The sequence below is a fragment of the Branchiostoma lanceolatum genome, chromosome 3 (assembly GCF_035083965.1).
Source record: "Branchiostoma lanceolatum isolate klBraLanc5 chromosome 3, klBraLanc5.hap2, whole genome shotgun sequence".
In the NCBI taxonomy this organism is placed as follows: Eukaryota; Metazoa; Chordata; class Leptocardii; order Amphioxiformes; family Branchiostomatidae; genus Branchiostoma; species Branchiostoma lanceolatum.
In genome coordinates, this window is record NC_089724.1 from 22679215 (window position 1) to 22705302 (window position 26088).

Genomic DNA, 26088 nt, shown 5'->3' on the forward strand with positions numbered 1-26088 from the left:
TGCAAGGAAAACCATCTTATTGATTATCAGGGACATTGGTTGTAAGTCGTGTTCTTTAGAAACCAGTGGAAAGGCACTATCACCAGTAGTATGTACAAATTTAAAGGAGGATAAACAACACATCTGCTCCGAACCTCAAACAACCCCCTTCGTTCTTATCATGATAGGCGCACGAATACCTATTATTTCAATCCAAAGGTCGCAACTACGACCCCGCTGATCTCCGTATTCACGGATTTGCCACAGACGACCGGAACTTTCTCGCGGTAAATCAGTTGTCAAGGCAACGCCCGACGAGCCAACAAGAACGACCGTAAGGGTTGTCCCTCAGCTGCCAGCGTGCTTTTCACGGTTTATTCATTTCATCCCGGACGTACAATGTATGCAGCGGAATAACGCTTGCACTGCACGAAAAGTGGAATTTACCACAATGGTAAATGTAATGTAAAGCCGTGTAAAGGTTACATTTACCAGAGATTTATCAGCATTTATCCATCGGTAAATGTGCAAATATACCCAGCATTTACCCACAAGGTATAGCTGGTAATGTTTGCCTTATTTACCCACATTTACCGAGGTCGTGTAAATCATGCATTTACCGAAATTTACCGTAGCGAGTATTTCTCATATATTCAGGGCATCTACCGAGATTTACCGTAGGGAGTATTTCTCACATATATTCGGTGCATTTACCAAGATTTACCGTACGTAGCATTTCTCACATTTATCAAGCGCATTTACCGAGATTTACCTTACCAAGTATTCTCACAGCTAAATTTACCCATATTTACAGAGGATGTATACATGCCTTTACATAAAGAGATATTTACCCTCCTTTACCGACATTTACCATGGATTATGATTCAGTATGAAGCACAAACGCATGGTTTGGAGCAAAACTCAGCAATATTTATTTGATAAACATAGCAACATTGACAGTTTATACAGATACACTGATTAACTGGCTTGTATCAACAACACACATAAACCATAGTGATACATGCTTACAAACAACATTTATCACTCAATACATTATTCGGTTTATCATCAGACACAATCTTAACATATCAGTCTCTATCATTCTGCACGGACAAACATACCCTTTGGGAAACTATATACGAGAATGGTTTAACTATAGATACATGTACATGTATCATAGGTTTTGTGCACATTTTTTACAATGTTATCACTGTTGTAGTTGTTTACAATGTTAACATGACGTCATCTATATTATACAAATGTGCCAGTATGATAAAGTTAGCAAAGCTATGCAAAGAAAACAGTAACATTGCAAGGAACTCACGATGACACAAGTAAAAGAATTGAATGGGTCAAACCCAGATCAGACGTGTTGAAATGATACATCCGAATTGACAAATACTATCCGGGATAGTATTTGTCAATTCGGATGGCGATGTAAGTCAGCGGCCCCCTGTATGAAGGAGCCTCAGAAATAAGCCTCAAACCTTTGCACGTAAAAGAACTCAACACACTTATCGAGAAGAGTAGTGGTCGACAAAACATGTGAGTGTAGCAAATCCGAATTGCACTTCCACTTTTTAACTACTTGAGATAGCATCATGCTTCACCTCAATCAATCAAGGATGACTGCTTTACCTTTTTTACATTCAGTGGGGTCTGCACTGTTCTTCACTTTGCCAACAGTATCAGTGTCATGACTCATGTACTACTAGTTACATGTTTATACAAGCAATACTTCATCATCATTCAATAAAAGAAAGGTTTGGGAAACTCAGCCATTCAAATTTTAACATTTCTGTATTCACAACAAGATTGGAGTGATACATGTATACAAGTAATCCATTTGGGGCAGGGTGGAGGACATAATGTATCATCACCATCATAATCCCAGCCAGACAGGGTCATATTCACTGCTGTATAGAGCAATTGGACTGAAATACAAGTTGCTGTATATTCTACAGAGGTTATGAAGGCGATAGTCACCCTTAGTCTAGCAGCCTAATCCATCAGATATAGAAAGTTATTTTTGGTAAAAAAACAGACATTGAGTTTCAGGCAAGGAAACATATGAGGTCTGGTTGGTTTTATGTGCTGTAGAACTGCTCGTGTATAACCTTCCCCTCCCCAATCTCATCTACATCAGAGTCCATCGCTGCCTTCTTCTGTGTCTGCATGTTGTACATGTACTTCCTGGGTGAGGTTGGAGTCCCTCTTGTGATGAGCCGGTTCCTACAAAATAAAAAAAATCATTGAACAGCAATTTACATGGAAATCCGTCCTCTAGTATATGGTTGAAAGTAATACTGATAAATAGATAAATGACAAAAATACAGGCATGATTAAGAAACAAGTCAAATGATTTTGTCATAAGCTCGAGGTTCCCCTAGCCAGGGGTAGGCTCAGGAGCCAGTCCTTCAGTGTTAGAGTAGTTAGTGACTGGAATGCACTACCACAATCTGTGGTGGATTCTAAGAGAGCCAACGAGTTCAAAACACGGCTGGATAAACATTGGGAGAGTGTGCAGTACAACACATGAGTATCGTCCGAGACTAGGATTACCACAGGCTGAGCCTCCTCATCCTGAAGATGGTATAAAGGTATACCGTAACTTTCTTCCAACACTAAGATATTCACGGATGAAATTTGTGCCTGTATCTTATCCTATCACAACTGCTAGCAACAAACAAGGGACAATGGATTATGGAGAATCATGACTCCCAATATACTCAAGTGTGACAAATATGATGATGTTGATGAGCGTGCAGGACTGTAGTCTTACCTTTGGAGCCTGTAGCAGCACTTGAGGTACTCAGCGGCTGAACTTCTGGCAGTTGTTTGCTTTGTTCCCAACCATCCTCCTCATAATGGTGAACCCACTGCTGCTGTACTGGTATATAGAATAGGAAACAATGAAACAGACTGTTTAAAAACCGGAGCATCCTCAAATTTTATACATGTAGCATAAATGTTCTACTTGAAATATAATATGGTGACCAAAGCTTCAACTGAAGTGAAAACATAACCATTCGAAGTTTCTAACTTTCACATCACACTATTGCTTCTGTTGTGTCTTGTAATTTCTTTTTCATCTCATCCCATAGGTATTGACCCCATATGACCCTATCAGGGGCAAATTTGAGGCTAGGGGTGATCTCATGATCAGTCTATATCTCGAGTGTTTGCTGTTTCGTAATTAGTATCTTAAACCCGACACGAATACCTGTTAACAACTGACAAGTACAAACAAGTAAGTCAACTGACATTCGTGCCAGGTTTAATGCCAAGTACTATTTGATTATAACAAGTTGAAAATTACAAATTTTCTCATGGGGAGGGGGGCAGGTTAGTTGAAGACATGTGTTTCTGGCGATGACATGTCAATAAATAAAACTAAGACAAAGTAGCTGAACATATTTTTGATTTAAAACATTCTTAAGTGTACCAAGGTCTATTTTCTCACCTCATTGTTTGTACTCAGCGAGCCTTAGAGCAGTCCAAAATAAAATGCACAGCCAGCCGTGTCCGGTGCAAGGAGGGAGGGGGGCGACCAAACTCACATCGCTGATACGTCAGTCACCATAGTTTTCCGAACGTTTGAGTTTAAGCCATATTCCTCCTCGACTCACAAGCCTCTCCCAGATCGATGGTCCACCAATGTAGACTGTGGTGGATCCATTTATAGCGCCGAGAGGCGGGTAACGCCCTGTATTCATCTCTACTGTGGACCCCGGACCTGCCCGGACCAACGGTTTTCTGAATAATGCCGACCACTCAGTGCGCATGCGTAATCCAACAGACCAATCAGAGGACAGTAGTGTAATGACCTATAGGATGTTGACCTGCAGGTCAGAAATTGACCTTTCTGGTTTTTAAGAAACTTTATCTGTACTGTGACAGTCAAACTGAAGATCAGGACCTTCCTCCTGGGTTCGATTCACGTTTTCCTCAAAGTTTCTGTTTTCATCTTGGCCCCCCTTTTTCTTGCTTGTCTAACATTGTGTATTTATGAGTTATTGTGATCAGAAACTATTAACTTTGTTATAAGTAACAGTTACATTTAGATCATAACATTTGTGTATATTACATGGATTTGGAGACTTTCTTTATATTTGATTATTCTTTGTAGATATAAAGTTCATCAAAGTAGGGTCTAAGACTTAATGAGAATATTTAACGTTAAATGAGATAGAGGAAAACCATTTGCCTCATAGTAAATCCATGAACATAAAAAACAAATTCATAGTTGTTACGTTGTGACTCATGATCTCAGTAGGTGGTGGGGGTTGGGGTGGGCTGTATACACTGTGAGTACACTTGTATAGCTTCTTATCTTGTGTGCGTGTGTTATAATGAGTCAATTGTAAGTTGTTGCCCATAGGCACATGTAACTAACTGCAGGAAAGGACTGACAGACAATTGGTACCACAATATACCATGTGACTATTCTAGCTTATTTGGGTTTATATGCAAAGCGATTCCCCGCCCTGAGTTATCTCTGTTATCGAAGGGCGGGGAGGGATGTTATATGCACTCCAAGTCCCCCGCCCTGTGATATCTGTTATCGAAGGGCGGGGAGGGATGTTATATGCACTCCAAGTCCCCCGCCCTGTGATATCTGTTATCGAAGGGCGGGGAGGGATGTTATATGCACTCCAAGTCCCCCGCCCTGTGATATCTGTTATCGAAGGGCGGGGAGGGATGTTATATGCACTCCAAGTCCCCCGCCCTGTGATATCTGTTATCGAAGGGCGGGGAGGGATGTTATATGCACTCCAAGTCCCCCGCCCTGTGATATCTGTTATCGAAGGGCGGGGAGGGATGTTATATGCACTCCAAGTCCCCCGCCCTGTGATATCTGTTATCGAAGGGCGGGGAGGGATGTTATATGCACTCCAAGTCCCCCGCCCTGTGATATCTGTTATCGAAGGGCGGGGAGGGATGTTATATGCACTCCAAGTCCCCCGCCCTGTGATATCTGTTATCGAAGGGCGGGGAGGGATGTCATATGCACTCCAAGTCCCCCGCCCTGTGATATCTGTTATCGAAGGGCGGGGAGGGATGTCATATGCACTCCAAGTCCCCCGCCCTGTGATATCTATTATCGAAGGGCGGGGAGGGATGTTATATGCACTCCAAGTCCCCCGCCCTGTGATATCTGTTATCGAAGGGCGGGGAGGGATGTTATATGCACTCCAAGTCCCCCGCCCTGTGATATCTGTTATCGAAGGGCGGGGAGGGATGTTATATGCACTCCAAGTCCCCCGCCCTGTGATATCTGTTATCGAAGGGCGGGAGGGATGTTATATGCACTCCAAGTCCCCCGCCCTGTGATATCTGTTATCGAAGGGCGGGGAGGGATGTTATATGCACTCCAAGTCCCCCGCCCTGTGATATCTGTTATCGAAGGGCGGGGAGGGATGTTATATGCACTCCAAGTCCCCCGCCCTGTGATATCTGTTATCGAAGGGCGGGGAGGGATGTTATATGCACTCCAAGTCCCCCGCCCTGTGATATCTGTTATCGAAGGGCGGGGAGGGATGTTATATGCACTCCAAGTCCCCCGCCCTGTGATATCTGTTATCGAAGGGCGGGGAGGGATGTCATATGCACTCCAAGTCCCCCGCCCTGTGATATCTGTTATCGAAGGGCGGGGAGGGATGTCATATGCACTCCAAGTCCCCCGCCCTGTGATATCTATTATCGAAGGGCGGGGAGGGATGTTATATGCACTCCAAGTCCCCCGCCCTGTGATATCTGTTATCGAAGGGCGGGGAGGGATGTTATATGCACTCCAAGTCCCCCGCCCTGTGATATCTGTTATCGAAGGGCGGGGAGGGATGTTATATGCACTCCAAGTCCCCCGCCCTGTGATATCTGTTATCGAAGGGCGGGAGGGATGTTATATGCACTCCAAGTCCCCCGCCCTGTGATATCTGTTATCGAAGGGCGGGGAGGGATGTTATATGCACTCCAAGTCCCCCGCCCTGTGATATCTGTTATCGAAGGGCGGGGAGGGATGTTATATGCACTCCAAGTCCCCCGCCCTGTGATATCTGTTATCGAAGGGCGGGGAGGGATGTTATATGCACTCCAAGTCCCCCGCCCTGTGATATCTGTTATCGAAGGGCGGGAGGGATGTCATATGCACTCCAAGTCCCCCGCCCTGTGATATCTGTTATCGAAGGGCGGGAGGGATGTCATATGCACTCCAAGTCCCCCGCCCTGTGATATCTGTTATCGAAGGGCGGGGAGGGATGTTATATGCACTCCAAGTCCCCCGCCCTGTGATATCTGTTATCGAAGGGCGGGGAGGGATGTTATATGCACTCCAAGTCCCCCGCCCTGTGATATCTGTTATCGAAGGGCGGGAGGGATGTTATATGCACTCCAAGTCCCCCGCCCTGTGATATCTGTTATCGAAGGGCGGGGAGGGATGTTATATGCACTCCAAGTCCCCCGCCCTGTGATATCTGTTATCGAAGGGCGGGGAGGGATGTTATATGCACTCCAAGTCCCCCGCCCTGTGATATCTGTTATCGAAGGGCGGGGAGGGATGTTATATGCACTCCAAGTCCCCCGCCCTGTGATATCTGTTATCGAAGGGCGGGGAGGGATGTTATATGCACTCCAAGTCCCCCGCCCTGTGATATCTGTTATCGAAGGGCGGGAGGGATGTTATATGCACTCCAAGTCCCCCGCCCTGTGATATCTGTTATCGAAGGGCGGGAGGGATGTCATATGCACTCCAAGTCCCCCGCCCTGTGATATCTGTTATCGAAGGGCGGGGAGGGATGTTATATGCACTCCAAGTCCCCCGCCCTGTGATATCTGTTATCGAAGGGCGGGAGGGATGTTATATGCACTCCAAGTCCCCCGCCCTGTGATATCTATTATCGAAGGGCGGGGAGGGATGTTATATGCACTCCAAGTCCTCCACCCTGTACTCCAAGTCCCCTGCCCTGTGATATCTGTTATCGAAGGGCGGGGAGGGATGTTATATGCACTCCAAGTCCCCCGCCCTGTGATATCTGTTATCGAAGGGCGGGGAGGGATGTTATATGCACTCCAAGTCCCCCGCCCTGTGATATCTGTTATCGAAGGGCGGGGAGGGATGTTATATGCACTCCAAGTCCCCCGCCCTGTGATATCTGTTATCGAAGGGCGGGGAGGGATGTTATATGCACTCCAAGTCCCCCGCCCTGTGATATCTGTTATCGAAGGGCGGGGAGGGATGTTATATGCACTCCAAGTCCCCCGCCCTGTGATATCTGTTATCAAAGGGCGGGACGCCGGGGAGGGATGTTATATGCACTCCAAGTCCCCCGCCCTGTGATATCTGTTATCGAAGGGCGGGAGGGATGTTATATGCACTCCAAGTCCCCCGCCCTGTGATATCTGTTATCGAAGGGCGGGGAGGGATGTTATATGCACTCCAAGTCCCCCGCCCTGTGATATCTGTTATCGAAGGGCGGGGAGGGATGTTATATGCACTCCAAGTCCCCCGCCCTGGGATATCTGTTATCGAAGGGCGGGGAGGGATGTTATATGCACTCCAAGTCCCCCGCCCTGTGATATCCGTTATCGAAGGGCGGGAGGGATGCCATATGCACTCCAAGTCCCCCGCCCTGTGATATCTGTTATCGAAGGGCGGGAGGGATGTCATATGCACTCCAAGTCCCCCGCCCTGTGATATCTGTTATCGAAGGGCGGGAGGGATGTCATATGCACTCCAAGTCCCCCGCCCTGTGATATCTGTTATCGAAGGGCGGGGAGGGATGTTATATGCACTCCAAGTCCCCCGCCCTGTGATATCTGTTATCGAAGGGCGGGAGGGATGTTATATGCACTCCAAGTCCCCCGCCCTGTGATATCTATTATCGAAGGGCGGGGAGGGATGTTATATGCACTCCAAGTCCTCCACCCTGTACTCCAAGTCCCCCGCCCTGTGATATCTGTTATCGAAGGGCGGGAGGGATGTCATATGCACTCCAAGTCCCCCGCCCTGTGATATCTGTTATCGAAGGGCGGGAGGGATGTTATATGCACTCCAAGTCCCCCGCCCTGTGATATCTGTTATCGAAGGGCGGGGAGGGATGTTATTTGCACTCCAATTCCCCCGCCCTGTGATATCTGTTATCTAAGGGTAGGGAGGGATGTTATATGCACTCCAAGTAACTGCACTTGAGATACAGTTTTGCAGGGGTTTACACTCATTTAACAGGGATTTACCGGTATTAACTTGGTAAATGTATGGTAAAGGTGGGTAAATGTCATACACCATATTTACCAACAATTTACTCCTTCCAGGTAAATTTGGTAAATCCCACTTTTCGTGCAGTGTTGTTTGTAAGACTAGAAATATTAGTACAGATTCAGTGTAGCGTGAAAAAAAAACTTCATGCCTATAAGAAAATAGGAAATCTGATGCTATAAAGATTCACGATGTCCAATTAATTTTGTTCAGGAATCAACCCAAATTGGACCGTGGCTGATGTGATTTAATTCTCTATCGCCAGGTGGTGTTTCATGACAGAATAGCATGTTGTTTACCTCCGCGGAGGAACGTTATGTTTTCCCTTGCGCTGGTTTGGAAACAGGATACGTTGAGATATCACTTGATTTTCAGTATATTCTGTAAGTGGGGAAAGTCTTGGTCAAATAAAACATACCAAGACGCACGGATATCTGGATTAAGATCCGAGAATTGTTTTGAGAATTTCTTAAGGGTCCTTGTTGGTGGTATTGTATGTCTCGGCCCTTGTTTTTTTGCTGTCAGAAAGTGGGCCAATCTGTCAGATGAAGGTACCCCCCCCCCCTCCGCCTTTGCTTGGAAAGTAATTAGACAATAACAGCAATGATGTTGATGATGTAACGTTTAATTGTAATGTTGCTGCTACAGAAATTTAACTCTAGATACTAGTCACTTGACAAAATTTTCGTACTACATGTATTTAGTCATGTCACATACCTTATGCGGATGTCATACAATTGGAAACTGAGGGCTTCCTTGGGATAGTCATGCATGTGTCCTGCAGAATCCAGGTGTCTTGTTGAAAAGTCTGTCTTGGTTCTGTCACAGCCAGCTTAAAAATTCTAAAACATCAAAACCGTATGACGACCTACGACAAATGTGACCAGGCTTAAAAGTAAAACAATGAGTAACATATAGATTGTATGCAGTATGGAAGAAGTATTAGTTGTAACAAGATTACACATGAAGAAAATATATATTGAAAGCAACAAAAAATTCTATATATTTTACACTAAGGAATAAATTCATTCTAATTTTGTGTACACTTCAATATGCCATTCATTTATCATTTTTGTCTAGAGTGTTTGCTATAATGAATTCATACTAACTTTGCGTACACTTATGCCATTCATTTGTAATTTTTATCTACATCAGTGCAAAAGTGCACCCCGATGTATAATCTTCTGTCAGTCAGTCTAAAAGACTAGAACTTACTGTACAAATATGACATTATACACTATATGTATAATATGAATATTACTAGTGGTACAATGGGTATAACAATCAATCCATATTGCTATAGACATGAAAATGTTGCTTTAAGGTGACGCTAGATAGAGATTCTAAGATTAGAACCTACAGTCAAAGTCTAAATAATACCTGCATTATCACTGATGGAGGCTAAAAAATACTGGGGTGTGTCCATCACTACTCAGGATGGCAAACCACAAATAATAATCATCTATACAAGTGTTTCACAAAGTGTTCCCTTCAATTTTCCTGGTATATGGCATCCTCTCAATTACCTTCCTCTAATTTCAACAAAAACGATCACTACAAGATCCTATAGGTGTCTGTCCTAATGTCTGTCTTTTGTCCAGCCTCAGTCAATCTTCTGACATCTCCTCCTCTTCTGAGCCCTCCTTCTCTACTTCATTACCGTTGTCCTGTGAACCAAGAGCACCTGAACCAGGATACATATCTGCCAGCTCTCTGTCCTGAGCTGTTGTAGAAGTTTTCATCATCTCCTCATGCTGATCTTCAGAATCAGATGTTTCACTTTCATCTTCTCTCCCTATGGCGTTGTCAGTATTGTTGGAACCATCTGAGTCCCTCTCCATCATTCCTGTCCATCCCTTCCTCCCTGTGGAAGGATTTTCCATCGTCTGATCGACATCGTCTGATTCGATCAGGTGGCTTGTGGCAATCTCCATTTCGTCTTCAGAATCCCTCCCTAATCGAATGTTGGATAGTCTTACTTTCACTTTTTTGTCCCTCTTCCTTCTCCCTGTGCCGATGGCTCGCCCCCTTCTTCTTGCCTCTGCCTCTCTGTGGTGCTTCTTTATGTGGGTCTTCAAGTTGGTCTTCTGTACACAGCTATATGTACACACGTCACACTTGTAGGGCTTCTCGCCCGTGTGTATGAGGAGGTGTGCGGGCATGTTGTACTTGTAGATGGTTTCATACTTGCAGGACTCGTACGGACACTTGAAGGGTTTACTGGGCAGGTGGGTCATCAGGTGCTCCTCCAACTTGTGTGCTCCATAGAAGATTTTACCGCAGTGGTGGCACAGGTTGTGTGACGTGCCTTTCCCATGCTTGTTTTTCATATGACACAGGAGCTTATATTTTGAGTTACCGATGAAACTGCACTCCTCACACGGGAAGTCTCCCTTGTGGTTACAGGTCTGAATATGGGTGTCCATGTCTTCCCTAATTCCCCAGTAATGCCTACAGTACACACACCGCAGGATCTCAATGTCATGATCACTTTTCAGGTGCTTGGCAAGGTGGTTCTTGTTGGTGGTTGTGTAGTCACAGTGTTTACACTTCACTGGCCCCTCTCCCAGTCCTGTCAACAAGTCAAAGAATAAGAAATATCTGCAAAACTGGACTATGGGACATTTAAGGCTTCCCAGAACACTTTGAATTACATCAAATGTCCACAGCACAGACCTTTGGCTGTCTTGCATCTGAGCAGAGCATGAACAAGTTAGATCAGGCAATATTTTCTATTTTATATATGTTGCAGACTTGGCTTCATGTTTGAAGTCGATAAACTTGAATACTGCATGACACCACATTTCAGCCTTTGTGTGTGTGGACATAAATCTTTGCCCAAAATCTGCTGCTAAACATGAACTCAGAATATCTATATCAGCAGGAGAGAGCAGACAATAAAACCTTTTTCAGACAACCCTAATTTGTAACAAAATCTGACTTGACTCACCATGTTTGCTCAGTCGGTGTACTTGTAAACAGTACTTGGTTTTGGATTCATATTCACAGTCATCACACTTGAAAATTGTAGTCTTCTTTGTTGCACATTCATCTGGAGGAGTAGAAAACATCATGACACTGTTACAGTGTGTAAATCAGACTGCATAGAACATTAGAAGGGTGGAACATTGTGTCATGGGCAAAGCATTGTATTCTTGTTCAAGCAAGAACAATTTGCACCTGGGAATGAAGGGAAAATGTAGAATAGAAGTTGACAAAATCTTACCTGAGTGTTTCTGCTGCATGTGTGTGTTGACCCAACTCTGATAGGGGCAACGATAATCACAGATGGTACAGCCATACTTCAGTTCTTCCTTCTTGGTATGTTTACAGAGAACGTGTGTCTTTAGATGCGAAGCTCGAGAAGCTTTATAGTCACACTTATCACATTGAAAAATCTTTTCCTTGACGCCAACTACGCGAGCATTCTTAGTCAGTGTTTTAGGCCCATATGTATATGCATTCACTATTTTCCGCCCGTGTTCTTTCGCGGCATGGCGAATATATTTCCTTTTTTCTTGGAACATCTTGTTGCAGTCTGGACACTGAAACTTCCCATTAGGCATGTGTATTTTCATGTGTTCTGCAAGTTCTTTGGGATCATCTGTCTTGAACCTGCATCTTGCAATCCTGCAGCGTGGGTGCACCTCATCCTCGTGCTTCAGCATCTCCTCCAGGCTGTTTCCAGTGAAACTGCAGCTCACACACACTGCGCCACCCTTGTGGACAGTCACCTCGTGGTTGTATATGACGTGGCTCTTCTCGCTGGTGTAGTTACATTGTGGACACTTGTGCTGTTTCCGGTTCCCACGGGGCTTTCGGGGCGCCCAGTTCTCCACAGCTACCCCATGGTCACGACTGAGGTGGGCGGCATACTGAAGCTCGTAGGTGGAAACAAAACTGCAGTGATCACATTTGTACAGGCCTTGCCCTTCCTTCCTCTTTCTAATCCATTTCTTCTTCTTCACACCTTCTTTGCTATGACCAGATTTAGCTGGTTCCTTCACAGGGCTGCCCCAATCACTTTCGTCAGAACTGTTGCCAGAATAGGACTGTTCTGACACACTCACATTCCTCCTTCTCTTCCTGGGTTTTCCATGTTTGTGCTCATGGTCATCTATGTCACCACTTGAGTCAGGTGATCTTTCATCAAGATGTACAGGTGTCTCCTTCTTTCTGGCACTCCTCCTTAAACCAACAATCTTTTCATTGTTACTTTCTTCTAAATCTCTTTTTGACATTTTCTTGGCTTCTTCATGAGTATGTCCAGCACTGCTACTTGTCCCTGACTGCACAGTTTTCTTCTGTGCATCTTTTCCTCTTACAGGCACTTGCACAGGTACAGTCTTCTGCCTTGCTGGTTTGCTTGTAACTTCACGCCTCTGTCGACCAGACTGTCTCTTTGGCTTCTTGTCAACAGGTTTATCAAACTTGCCATCATCAATGGTAATCTCTGTACCTCCTCCTTGCCTCTTTTTCTTTTTTATGGCCTCCTGTGGTTTGCTTATCTTAGAAGAAGGTTGCCGAGTCCTTTTAGTCTGCTGGGTCATCTGTTTCCCAATCCTGTTACTTGGAGAGCTTTTAGCTACACGCTTCTGAGCTGGCCTAGTTGTGGGCTGAGTTTGCTGAGGAGGAAATGGAGTGTTTGTTTTTGTCTTGCCCTTTCTTGGCATCTCCCTCCTGGGAGCAGTTTGTCTAGAGGATGACATGAGTGTATCTTGTAATGTTTCTGCTGTTCTTTGCAGGTTGCTTCTTAAAGACATTTTTACATCAGCCTCTTCCTTAGAGCTCACCCCCACATCTAATTGTCCCTTCTTAACTGAAGAATCTTTCCTTACCGACAACCCTGATGGCTCTTTCTGGCTCTTTGACACCTTGCTGGTACTACTCGTTTTTGCCTTCTTGTCATTGCCAGATGGTTGTTGAAAGCGTGGTCTTCTTGAGACAGTGAGAGGGCCGTGGTCCTCACATTCCAGCAGCATAAGAGGAACAGGGTCCAGTTCAGATGGCAGGTGTGCACTGTCATCTTTGTCCCTCTCAGAGGCACCTGGTTCACTTTGATTGCTAGCCATAGCTTGGCCCACTTTAGTGTCTGAGGTAGTATTGGTGTTGTTGGAATAGTCTTGAGACCTTGCAGCCATAGTGATGATATCACTTTTTCCCCAACACCCTATTGCAAAAGCAGTATCTGGAAAGAGAAATGACAGGTACTGTTTCAAGCCATTCATGACAAAGACAGGCAGACTGATTGACTCATCATTTTTGACTTTTATGCAAGTTATGGCATTTTCAAGGCAGACTATAGTCACATTATCAGACTTTTCTAATTGACTGGGGGATAGAAATGGTTTTAACGAAGGCAGGATATAAATCAATTAATGATGATTTAATTAAAAAATGAACAAATTAATTATCACCCCTCCTGAGTCAATGGAATATCCCTACAGCGTCCTCCATTATCATGGGCAATATTTGCAATCTACTTCGTAAACTCAGAGCCCATTTTAAACCTCTCAACCAGTAGTTTAAGTTATCTATGCTTAGCGACAGTCTATGTGACATACTATTGACATACCCGCTTTATACCTCTATCGTTGCTGAGCCTGGGGAGCTGGAGCGAGAGGTTCAAAAATTATAATCTATTGAATCTCTCGCAAAGGAATCTTCCCAGACATCTAAGCTTCTACTTTTTGTGCGGAGGTCTCTGCCAACGTCTCTAGAGCACCTCTTTTGTCTCCGATCTGATCATGAGACTCTGGACGGTCCCAACTTCACCATTCACGTTCGCGTGCTTCTTTGTCTGTGCCTGGGAAGGATTTGACCTGACTTGACCTGACTTGGTTGTGAACGCATCGTAAGGTTTGATAATTTCATGACAATATTTCCGAATTAAGAGCTCTTAACAGCAAAATTATGATTCTAAAACCATCAAACATAAATATTACTGAGATATAACTGAATTTTCTGACATTTTTTTGCATTATCAATGAAATACGAAATGAAGCCATGCTTCGCGTTCTGATGCTGTGCGAAATGAAAACAGAAATGTCGGAAGCTAGGCGGGCAGATTTTCACCACATTCATGACGCCTGGATCGAGGCTACCAACGTCTACCTCGCCGTTATCCTCATCAGCATAGGGCTGTTCTTGTACGTCAAAAAGTGAGTACAGTTTGGTGGATTTTATGTGTCGGTTTCAAACGCAGTACTGATTTTAATACTTTGGGAAATCAGCGCCCCCCTCCCCCATGTTTATCATTTGTGATTATGATAACAACAACAAAGGATTCTAGATATACTAATAGTGTACTATAATTATGGAAACTAATGCTCCCAGCACTTAACCATTGTCTACTTCTGTTTATGTGTCAATGCGTTTGTCATCAAATTCCAACACCCGATTTTAGTATTTTTCACTCAGAATCCTTCTTCTTTCTTTGTTTTTGCAAGGAGGTTTAAATTTAACCTCCTTGGTTTTTGAGGCTACCAACCTCAAATTACTGAAGATTCTTTGGCCTATATACCGACTGTAAGACTTGATCCACCCATAACGGGAAAGAAACCTACTCTTTTCGATAAGTGTGGTGGGTTCTTTAACGAGGTGTGGCTTTCCTCAAACACAGGACCTCCAGTAAACCAAGGTCAAGGGGGTTTAAAGGATTTAACATCCTATCCGAGGAACGTTCCTATGTACTCATTTTCACTTAAGTCTCAAGGGCACAAGATCAGTGACATGACATTATTCAAACCTGGGACCTCTTGTGTTCTGGACCAAACATGCCGCCGTTACGCCACACAATCCCACCAACTTAAGTTATACCTTATGTCTGTACAAATTCCTTGTTAATAAGTTATTTGCAAAGTCTTTTTTGGATTGGTCAGGGGCATTCGGTTAAGCAAATCTGGATTGGACAGTTTGTTGGGTTTGAATAGAAGACAGTCACTTCACATAGAACTAGCCTGGGTGCCAGGCCACCGCACCATAGTCTCTAATCCTTCAGCAGGGGAGGGATATGCCCCACCAGCACTGTTACCACACGGGCCCTAATTATCTCTCATGCTCACCAAGGAGGTTAAGATTATTTTAACCTCCTTGAGCTCACCAAGAGAGATTGTGTGCCAACTCTGTATCGTGTATGATGTGGCCTCCCTCGACCAAAAGAGGTTATTGTCTAGCGGGAAGGGCCTGGTATCCAGGCTATTAAGAATAACACACTTGTTTGGTGCTATCTGCAGGCACTTTAAGAGACCCATGATCCGAGTGTTTCCAAGCTCAGGACAAGCCTCTGCCGTAGACAGGCGCAAAAGAGCTGACGATGACTTCAAAAATGTTCGACTGAGGCAACAATTGGAGCACTGGTACATTGGTGAGTACGTGTAGTTAGATACAATGTATTGGGGGAAAGGGACCATATCTGGGACGTCATTCCGTAATCTGAGCACCACTGCCAAACATATAAAGCTAAATATCATTCCAAGTATTTTTACTTTCTTCCTGTAATGGTGTAGTTTGTTCAACAAATTTGGACCGGGGTGTCCCCAGCATCCTAGCTGTTTGTTTGTTTACATTACAAAGTATTTTTGGTAAACTAAATGCTAAATGTATCTCCCTTTTTCTTTCCAGCAAGAAAATGGGAGCAAGGTCAGGAGAGGCCAGCATCCATGGAGAAACCACCCAGTGTGACCACATCAACAGTTGTTAGTATTGAGGATAGATGATAATCAGGACCTCAGGACAGAAAGTACATCAGTGACATCACCCCCAAATCTGCATGAGCCATTCCAGCAACCGACCGTTGACTGATGACAGACTATTTTACTCAGTCCAAGAACTTGCTCAGTCTGAAATTTGGGTTTGGTACTGTGTTGTTGGCTTGTTGCCCTATAAAAAGAATCTTTGTTGCTTTTGTGGCTAAATGCTGTACTGTACAATACATGGATAACAGTAATTCTTGGTATATTTTTTTCATGCTTCAGATGGCTCCACTTTTTCACTGTAAAAGGACCCAGTTTCTGGTAACACAGTAGAAAAATCAAGTGGACTATCATTTACCTTAGTACCAACCAGACCTCTCAATCAATATTCTACAAAGTGAGATGGTGTGTGCAAGGCAATTTCTACCTTAGCCACTGCACAGAGGCAAAATTTAAAGAAGAGCAAGCATGACTGAAGAGAGACAGAAAGACTACTTATCACTCTTCACTTTGTTTCACTTAGGCTGCACCAAGTAATTTTTATGGATGACGTCCTTTGGAGACCCTAGATCTAATGCGAGAGCGCGGAAAAAAAACAAGAAGGGCCGAAAAAAACAAGATGCCTAGATTTGAAAAATAATAGTTGACGACACATGTTAGGACACAAATTGAATGAGAGAACACAGTGTAACAACTATCAATTCTTTTATTAATCATGAAAACAGCAATAATTTGAATAAATCAGTTTAAGTTGAACAGCAGTTGTTGTCCTGTCCTGTTTCTTTCCATATCCCATTGATTTTGCAGGCCTGCAGAAAGGCATAGTATATTAAAAAGGCAAAATTAGTTGGTGATTAACTCTTCGCATGCTTTACTACATTCCTACCTATGCTTTAGAAATCCTAATGAATAATAGCAATTATTCAAGAGCCAAATATAGACCAAAAATGATAGAAATAAAAAAAACCCACATATTTCCCCAACAAGTATAAATAACCAGAAACGAATAGATGATCATTATCCATGCAGAATAAATGAATACATTCATCTTACACTCCCCCTTCCCAGATTATATTTTTTCGCACATAGTACTTGATCCAAAACAGACTAAAGAACGGAACTTTTCATACCTCAAAAACAGACTTGGGCCTAGGAGCTTCAGTTGTGGCAGCTGTCTTGTCGACCTCCATGCGGATGAAACACCCGAACTGCTTGGTTGCCTGCCCCACCTGCAGGCCGGAGTAAACTTCAATGCCTCTCCCGATCTTCTCGTCATTGCAGAAGAAATGCACTGTAGCTGATCTTGACAAGACTTGCTTAAAATTGTACGGCTGAAACTCACTCGCCGCTACAAGTCTCTCGTACAGTTGTGCGAACGTCAGCTCTCCCTGACCGACATCGAGAGCGTACCAATCAACAACAACGTTGCCGCCCTTTTTCACTTTTATGCTCATATTAGCGTCCGAACCCACATGCTCTGTGGAATTCGACGCCATCTTGCTTACTAGTACTACTACTGGTATTTTGACCGTGATGCACATGTACACCACCGTTATACGGCACATGTGTTTATTTATGCATTTCGCGTGACGAGTTTTACGTTAATCTTACGATTTGGTCATAGTTACAGGAAGCGGAAATTCTTGGGTTTTTTTTCTGGGAACAGACCAAAATCAATGCGCGCGCGGACGTCATCCATAAAAATTACTTGTTGCAGCCCTAAATGGAACCTTGTGGCTAGAGTTTGAATAAATTGAAGTGGCAAGTTACGTGAATAAGTGAATGAATGAATGAACGAACAAATGGAGGGATGAAAGGGTCAATGAATGCATGCAAGAATGAATGAATCTACGATAGTTAATAATTAATTCGCGAGTCTTGCTTTTCATAAAGACGTACCCGTCTTTACACCTTCCGAAATGTTCTTTATTCCTTCTCTTGCTCCCAACCAAACGTGCGCGCAACGGGCCATCCAAATATTTCGTTCGCTTCACTTTTAAACGGTAACAAAATGTTTCATCTATTTAAAATTCTCCGTTCCATTTAGACGCCGGAAGTACCATTCATTTCTTTTTCGTTTTTTTTTTTTCAGAACAATACTTGCTAACTTGTATGTTCAGTTGCCTGAAATCTCTACTTCTTCGAAGAAATCAGGGCCTTCGAAACCGTGAATGCCATGGGGCAATATTAATCATTCCAAGATTCATTGTCACAGAATCGTGTATAGTATTGTGACCATTGAAGTAATAGCATATACGACTATAGCAGCACACGGCTGGTACTGTACTGCAACGCCGGATGTTAACGGCAGTTTGGACGGCAGTTCGGGCGGCGGTGTAGACGGTTTGGGCTGCGGTGTAGACGGTTTGGGCGGCGGTGTAGACGGTTTGAGCGGCGATGTAGACGGTTTGGGCTGCGGTGTAGACGGTTTGGGCTGCGGTGTAGACGGTTTGGGCGGCGGTGTAGACGGTTTGAGCGGCGGTGTAGACGGTTTGGGCGGCGGTGTAGATGGAGAACCTAGGTGGTTACAAGAGTCGTTACTCCTCTAACGTTATGGGAAGAAGATTAGAATGAGAAAGTACTGAAACATACATGAAACGACGTCCAAACAACGTCTAAATTCTAAAACGGCGTTTTGTTATGGATATTGATTGATTAAAAGTTATCTTACGTGTGCATGTCGGGACAGGAGCAGTCCATGATGTGTCAGCTTGACACATCACACTAGAGGCTCCGTTCAGTACGTATCCCGGGTCACAGGTGAACTTAATTACGCTCTCGTAGGACCTCGCTCTGGTAGTGGGTGTCCGCGCTCCGTTAGTTGGAGCAGTCAACACCGAACATTGTCCACCTGAAATTTCAAACTACCTTTGATTTCGAGGATATATGTTCTATATGTCCGTGTACCATTTTTAAGTATTGCGAAATAACGCACTGACCTCCCATTTCCAATCCGGGGCCCGGCCGGGCTGTTTGCGAAAACGAAAAAAAAAAAAAAATTCACATCAAGAAAATACACACTATATGGTAAGAAGTAATTTTTTTTACGTTTTTTGTCTTTAATTGTCGTTTATATCATATTTTTCCTTACCACAAGCTGGCCGGCCGGGCCCCGGACTGAAAATGGGACCGAAGCATAATACTCTCTTTGCTACATGGTGAATGTGCGTATACCACATTTCGATGGGTATTGCTAGTATGAATCAACTGGAAAGTCGCCTTACCAAATACGTGACGTGTGCACGTTGGAACAGAGTTAATCCATGTTCCGTCAGCTTGGCACGTCACAGCGTCAGCGCCGTTCCGTACGTATCCGGTGTCACAGGTGAAGGTCACCGTGTCCTGGTAGGAGGTCGCTCCGGTAGAGGGTGTCCGCGCTCCGTTGGTTGGGGCCGTCAACACTGGGCATTGCCTGCCTAAAATGGCGTAATATAAATCATATAGTCATGTTCGTGTATCTATGACTATGCACGAAAGATACATGTGTGAGGTTCGTTAGTAGACATCCGATTTAGTGCTTGCCAACGTTTTAGCCTTAAAATAGGACGTTAAATGAAGGTCCCGTGTTTGAGGAGAGTCACACCTTGAGCACGTAAAAGAACCCACCACATCTTTCGAAAAAGAGCAGGGGCATGCCCCGGTGTGACTGGATCAAAACATTCCGGTCTAAATGGGGTAGGGAATTTCCCGAGCAGCCTTCGTAACCCCTGCTTCTCCTAATGGGTCAGTGAAGTCATGCTTGTCTCGAGCATTGATGTTTCTGACCTAGAGTGAAGAGATGTTGCTACAGAATTAGTTTAGTGCTTAGAGGGGTGGCCTTCTACGCCCTTGCACTGAGCGAGTTCTTATGCTCTCACCACTATTGTGTCGGGAACAACGTTTTGATACAAATTGCTTGTACATTGTATCTATTAGTGTCTACTTCATCTTACGTGTGCATGTTGGAACAGGGTTACTCCATTGTCTGTCATCTTGGCACGTCACAGCATCAGTGCCGTCCGGTTCGAACCCCGGGTCGCAGGTGAAGGTCACCGTGTCCTGGTAGGAGGTCGCTCCGGTAGAGGGTGTCCGCGCTCCGTTAGTTGGGGCCGCCAAGAGCGGGCATCGTATGGCTGAAATGGTATTTATATGTATCTATGTGGGGAGGAGAACCTAGGTGGTTAACCAGAGTCCTTACTCCTCTAACGTTATGAGGAAAATATTAGAAGAAGGTATCTATGTACTGAAACATACATGAAACGACGGTCATTAGTAAACGTCTGTTTGCCAACGTCTAAAGTCTCAAAAGTCTGTTGAAAACCACAATTAGACATTGTATCTATAGAGAGTGCAAACTGCATTTTGCGTGTGCATGTTGGAACAGTATTAGTTCATGCTCTATTAGTGTGTATCCCCTGTTACAATTTACGAAGCAAGAACATAACATACGACTATTCTATTTAGCTAAAAACTATTTCAACGAAGACTCAATGCAAGGTGAATATACATAAAGCTCCACTCACGTGCACCATACAACGCCTGAATCCCTACAATATCGTCAGAGTGAAGCAGTGGGTCCTTGTATGAGCCTTTTTGGGTGAAGGGACTCATGATGGATTCATGAACACCGGAATGCTTCAGGCCCAGGGAGTGGCCAATTTTGTGAACTGCTACATGTAGCAGATCATACTCTGTGGGGGTGGGGTGGGGAGGGGTGGAGAGTGAATTGACAAGGTTAGACAACCAGGTAATAAGGTGGTGAGTATAAATGTTCCCTTTTCTGATAGAGGTCGCTACATTACGACATACATACATACATTATGAGATAACTTCCTGATGTTTCTGGAATGCGACTATCTCTCTTTCTGGGACTAGACAGTGTCATAACGAAAACTATGCATGCCTGGACCCAGGGCTGTCTCTAGCTTAAAATTTTTGTCCGTCCCACTCACTGTTTGGGAGCCAATTATGTTAACTTTCGTTGGTAAATCTGTCATTTTAAGCAAATGGACATGCATTTTCAACAATTTCATGGAGCTAAGTTCAGATTTTTTTGGACGAATGGAATCCAGGGCAGAGAAAAATTCCTGTGGAATTTTTGGAGTTCTTGCGGACTGCACACAATATACTATTACATTGAATACTATCCGGCTAGCTCCCAGTGAAATAGGTAATGATTTACTTGCAGCAGGGGCAGGCCGGCCAATTGAGAAATCTTTATTTCCGTTAAAGTGGACATCGCCGTTTAGCGCATAGATCCCGGGAGAGAACGCATGCGCTAGCGTGCCCTGGGTGAACGGTGCGTTGTCTCCGTGGTTGCCATGGGGATCTGGAATAACGAACTGGATCTCGAATGCTGGGGATCCATCCACTTTGGTGAACGTCAAGGGGGTTTGTTCCTGCCATACCTTAAAACATGAAAGAAAAAAACGGGCTTGATGATTTGGTAAACTCCACAAATTTCGCACCCGTTTTATATGTCCTATTTCAAGCATATGAACATTACTGTACATGTGCAAGCTCATGCAATTAAGATCGGGACTGGATCAGGGCAACTGCCAGCAATCATAGATTATTCCGAAAATAATGTAAAAATATTCAGGTACAGGCATACTACTTTATCGACAATGATCGAAAGAGACACTGGACTCACAGGTTCTGCATTGGTGTCCGCCATGAAGGACAGAAAGTACTAGAATAACTTTATCTAGTTAACCTCACCGACACGTGTACCTGAATCGTCTTCATCATCATCTTACATCCGGAGAATTTCTTTCTCCGGACCAAATCTACACCCTGCACTGTCTTATCAATCTAAGATTTCACCAGTCCTCCATTTTCCAAGGAAAGGGCTTCTACAAGTCTTAGATAGGCTAGAACCCTGTAACGGCACTTAACCTTAATCCGACGCAACCTTAATCCGACGCAACCTTAATCCGAGACCTTTCAGTACACGCCTGTACGTTAAGACCTAGCGCTGATATGCAAAGTCTTTTGATTGCTTCTAAAATACAGTAAGGTGGACAACAGAAAAATGTGCAATGGTAAGGCCCTGAAGATACAATGTTGTAGCGACAAGATCAGAAATATTTGACATGGTTTTATCACGTAGGGCGTGTCGTGGGAGGGAGGGCAGCCATAACATTTTTGATGATGACTAGTTCATCGGGTATAGTTGACAATTCCCATCATTAACAGGTCGACCGAAACGTGTCCTTTATCTGCAGTACCTGATAGGCTTGCGTCATGACCTCTTCGAGTTCACTACGATTAAAAGCTCCTTCAACAACAGTGAGTCTCCAGGTCAGGTTCCTATTGTTCCATCTGAAGGCATGTAGCCTGAACCGACGGTGGCGGCGGGCCATTCTGCGGAGATTCGTACCGGGAATCGTGTCGGGCACACCGCAAAAGCGTATCTGCTTCACCCTCACGGTATCAGCATCTAGCTGACCTGGAGGGACCAAAAATGCACTTCGTAATTAGCGGTGTTGCATCTTTGCAATTTCCCGTTTCATGCTACGGTCCCAATTAATAATTGTGCCGGTGCCCGGGCGCCCGCAGGTGGTGTAGTCCCGCAGTCCCGGCCGGGCCCCGTAGCCAGAAATTTGTCGGGTACGGGGGGGGGGGAGAACTTCCGGTGCTCGCACGATTAGCTCTTGTTTGCTTACTGAACAACACCCCTGGCCCTGCCTTGGTTGGGGCAAAGCATTCAGGGCGTTACCGGGTCGCGCGTTGAATTTAAGTCCGTGTTAAAGTCACCGTGGGGCTCGGTCGGGCCCCAAAAATTGACCGGCTGCCCCAGGGTGTCCCACGGGGCCACGCCCGAAAGTGCAAAGAAAAACCCCATGAACTACCCGGCAGGACCCCTTTTTAAGCATTAGAACAGAAGTTCGACCCCTTTCTTCCCAAAACACCAAATCAACGGGTACATGTACAAAAAAAAATGTACATGTACAGGAACATTTGTTATCAAATTTGTTACGAAGTTAGGAGTCTGTGTACCGAATGTTTTTAGGCAAGTTATATGTAGAAATGTAGATGCTGAGTCGCTAAGCTCTGGTGTTATGATAGATAATGCTGTTCTCGTTTAGAAGTTTACAATACATGCACTCCCTCTCTTTCGATAAATAATCTCTTGGTAGTCCTTCGATCTCATTCCCATCGATAGACCGTAATCTACCGCATAAAAAATCCCTAGCTGAGGTATAGCATTACCGGTTAGGTGAAAACTAACCCGCAAACTACAAATACACCGATTAAAGATCAAAGACTAGCATGTCATGCTTCAGCGACACCACAAAACACCTCACCACAACAGTTTGACCCTTTCCTAAAGCGTGATCTTGGAACGTTTTTACCTGTCATTGTGATGTTGACAGATTCCTGGAACGTAGAAATGTCTTCCCTCATAGAATCCTTACTCTGCAACTAAATGGAAAAAAAAGGAAAATTGATCTCTATCCAGTTTTATGGTAGGGTCACATTTCCTAACCGGGGCCCGGCCGGGCTGTTTGCGGAAACGAAAAATTAAAGTGTATGTCAATAAATATGCACAAGCTATGCTCTTAAATGATCTTGGTACATTTTGTATTTTTTGTTGTCCTTTATATCATACTTTTCATTCCCAAAGACTGCCAGGCCGAGCCCCGGATTGGAAATGTGACCCAAGCATTAGCTGACTGAAGAGATATTCTTCCACTGGTCGTGACAGAGAAGACAGACATCATGATTAATTCCCAAAGTTTCGTACAAAATCGGCCCCTGCAGTTCTAAAAAAGCTGCTAGGGGGCCCAAACCTACACCACTTTTGTAAGAGTCCAAGAGTTACCGGTATCTACCATGAGTGTGTAAAACGTATGTTGTTTGTTCAACAAGTTAGATGATAACAACAACTGTATCATCAGAAACATTGATTGTCACCAAAGTAGCTTGCATCAGTCTCAGTTGTGTCGATAAGGCCATGTTGATATTATTATATGGATGACATCCTCTGGGGACCCCAAAACAGATGCGAGCGTGCGAATAAAATCAGGGGTAGCACCACACAAAGTTGTTTAAAGTAAAACAGGATGTAAACGAAAAGATGCTGTTTTACCTCAAACAACATTGTGTGGTGCTGAAGAATCGAGCACATTTGTATCCTGCTTTTGATCGATTTTAAAATGGTTCATGTAAATAACCCAGAGATGAAACAAATAAATAAATCAGACATACCGAGCCGGTCAGCAACTTTGCTGGATTACAATTGTTGTACTGACTTACAAGGGGTCCCGTTCGAAAATGCGGTAGCTTACAAATGAAACGTTGTGCCTTCATTCCATAAAATTGCTACTAGTAGAGCTAGAGAGACATAAATGTACACTTTAGCCACATAGGAATATAGTTTAACTATAATCAGATACCAGAAAAAATCATTCAGCTATATAATACCTTTTCCTGTTGCGTGGTTATGTCGGCCCGAACGCAGCCAAACGCAACCGTGACTAGCATGGCCAGGTACACGTAGGCGTTCATCTTTATCAGTTCTCTCAGCAGACAACAAAAAGGCTTGACGAGTTGGAACTCTTTCTGTAGTGTGACGGGTTGGCGGGTGTTTGCGTCATAGCCTCATACTACCTGTCATTCCAAATATGGTCCTTGTTTTGTCCACACGTATACGTAGGCAGCTACTGCGTACGTCAAAAGTAATTCGGCCCATATCCGGTACTCTCCAAGCAGAGGTTAGTGGGGAAGATTGTGACCTTTTATCATATGCCCAACATGACCAACATGTTGGTGGGGAGAGCGGACAAAAACGTTGAATATGATAAAAACGTCACAATCATCCCCACCAACCCTGCTTTGACAGTACATATCCGGGACTCACAACAAGCAGGAAAATGCAACACAGCAATAAAGTTGTTTATAGACATTTTGCTTCTCGGATGTTTCACTCCGCTGTCAATCTTGTCCCAGGTGGGGTCAGAGAGGATCTGAGACAATTATACGTCATGTTACCGTGAGATTCTGACAGCAGTGCGTCTCCCATTGTCTATTGTAAAGGTATTCTACGTAGGACTGTGGCTCCGACATTGAAAACATTCATTAACAAATCTTTAAGTGAATTACAATTACTTTTCATCATATCTTCATCCTTTTTTCGTCTATTTCTCCATGTGTTTGTGAACTGTGCACAAGGTCAGTTGACTTCCAGAGACCACCTGAAAGTAGACCCTCATGATGTAAACAACATTTTGTGCACGGGCAGGTCCCCCGGAATAGGCTAATTAGTAAGGCTCACTCCACTCTCCGGGATGACCAGATAACAGCAGATGTCATAAAGATCTTCTTCTATGGAAGCATTCATATCTTTTCCCATGAGAGTACAATGTATGATACAATTGTATCAGATCATAGAGAAGAAATCAAACCCCGCATTAGTACCGTAGATATAGAAACTTACTGTAGAATAGCAATATAAATTTAGTATGATCTTGTATTAAATGTATACCTTTTGTTTTACCTTACATTTGTACTTCGACACTGTGGTCAACATGCAATTAGCCTACGGGCATGAATTTGCAATAAACTATTATTAATATTGTCAATTTAGTCTATTTTGTAGGGCATTAATAAAGTGGGGTTACTTTCCATTCAAAACTGCAGTTCAAGAACTCTGGTATGGATGACGTTTTACAGAAATTGGTGAACTGTAAACAGGGAAGCTAATGGGCAGTCAGCCCTGCAGGCACTAAGTGGCATTCCCATCTATGATCTGATGACATCAGTTCTACATTGTTGAACTTTGAACCTTTCCCTACAACGTTGGTTGATTGATTTATTGATTATCAGTTGTTAGTAAATATTGTCACAGATGTTGCTATGAAGTTAATTTGAACTGAACTCATGAATTTGAGTGGCGATGGCAGACATTATTCTCGATAAATGATATTTGAACACTGTTTCCACACACTTGATTAGTATTCTAATCAAAGTGTTCGTTTTAGAAGCTTCTAATGACAACGAAGAACGATTCCAAATGTCCAGTAATGTAATGTTATGTGCGATAAGTGTGAACGATAGAGCAATTCAGGGCCCCATTTGGGCCCTGCTATTCTGTACATGTGTACGTCTTTACGCTGATTAAAACCATTATTATTATTATTTGAAAATGCATATTCTTTGTCTCACATTTGAACACAG

General features: G+C 43.9%; 4 protein-coding genes and 1 long non-coding RNA gene across 6 annotated transcripts; 1 reads left to right on the forward strand and 4 right to left on the reverse strand.

Moving 5' to 3' along the window:
* Window positions 1-2066: 2066 nt before the first annotated feature.
* On the reverse strand, window positions 2067-3742 carry LOC136431088 (uncharacterized). The gene is made up of 3 exons (XR_010754981.1): window positions 3443-3742; window positions 2762-2869; window positions 2067-2211 (listed from the first exon to the last, which is right to left on the reverse strand). It is a non-coding gene; the product is annotated as an uncharacterized lncRNA (long non-coding RNA).
* A 5095-nt stretch (window positions 3743-8837) lies between these two features.
* On the reverse strand, window positions 8838-14064 carry LOC136431077 (uncharacterized). Of its 2 annotated transcripts, none has more exons than XM_066422298.1 (4): window positions 13820-14064; window positions 11460-13421; window positions 11184-11285; window positions 8838-10805 (listed from the first exon to the last, which is right to left on the reverse strand). In XM_066422298.1, exons 2-4 carry the CDS (start codon window positions 13372-13374, stop codon window positions 9841-9843), a joined length of 2982 nt encoding a protein of 993 aa, XP_066278395.1. In that variant the 5' UTR covers window positions 13375-13421; window positions 13820-14064; the 3' UTR covers window positions 8838-9840. The 2 variants fall into 2 exon arrangements, with proteins under 2 accessions (XP_066278395.1, XP_066278394.1); XM_066422297.1 differs by having other exon boundaries at window positions 13809-14064.
* A 175-nt stretch (window positions 14065-14239) lies between these two features.
* On the forward strand, window positions 14240-16688 carry LOC136431087 (small integral membrane protein 19-like). Its single transcript, XM_066422314.1, has 3 exons — window positions 14240-14394; window positions 15469-15599; window positions 15857-16688. The coding sequence occupies exons 1-3, from the start codon at window positions 14240-14242 to the stop codon at window positions 15949-15951; spliced, it is 381 nt and encodes a 126-aa protein (XP_066278411.1). The 3' UTR covers window positions 15952-16688.
* Window positions 16689-17388: 700 nt separating this feature from the next.
* Window positions 17389-20591, reverse strand: LOC136431085 (P-selectin-like). Its single transcript, XM_066422311.1, has 5 exons — window positions 20430-20591; window positions 19860-20039; window positions 19152-19343; window positions 18599-18778; window positions 17389-18444 (listed from the first exon to the last, which is right to left on the reverse strand). The coding sequence occupies exons 1-5, from the start codon at window positions 20515-20517 to the stop codon at window positions 18137-18139; spliced, it is 948 nt and encodes a 315-aa protein (XP_066278408.1). The 5' UTR covers window positions 20518-20591; the 3' UTR covers window positions 17389-18136.
* Window positions 20592-20724: 133 nt separating this feature from the next.
* Window positions 20725-25295, reverse strand: LOC136429441 (matrix metalloproteinase-25-like). Its single transcript, XM_066419272.1, has 5 exons — window positions 24337-25295; window positions 23265-23334; window positions 22137-22357; window positions 20966-21314; window positions 20725-20771 (listed from the first exon to the last, which is right to left on the reverse strand). The coding sequence occupies exons 1-5, from the start codon at window positions 24418-24420 to the stop codon at window positions 20725-20727; spliced, it is 771 nt and encodes a 256-aa protein (XP_066275369.1). The 5' UTR covers window positions 24421-25295.
* Between the last annotated feature and the right edge of the window lie 793 nt (window positions 25296-26088).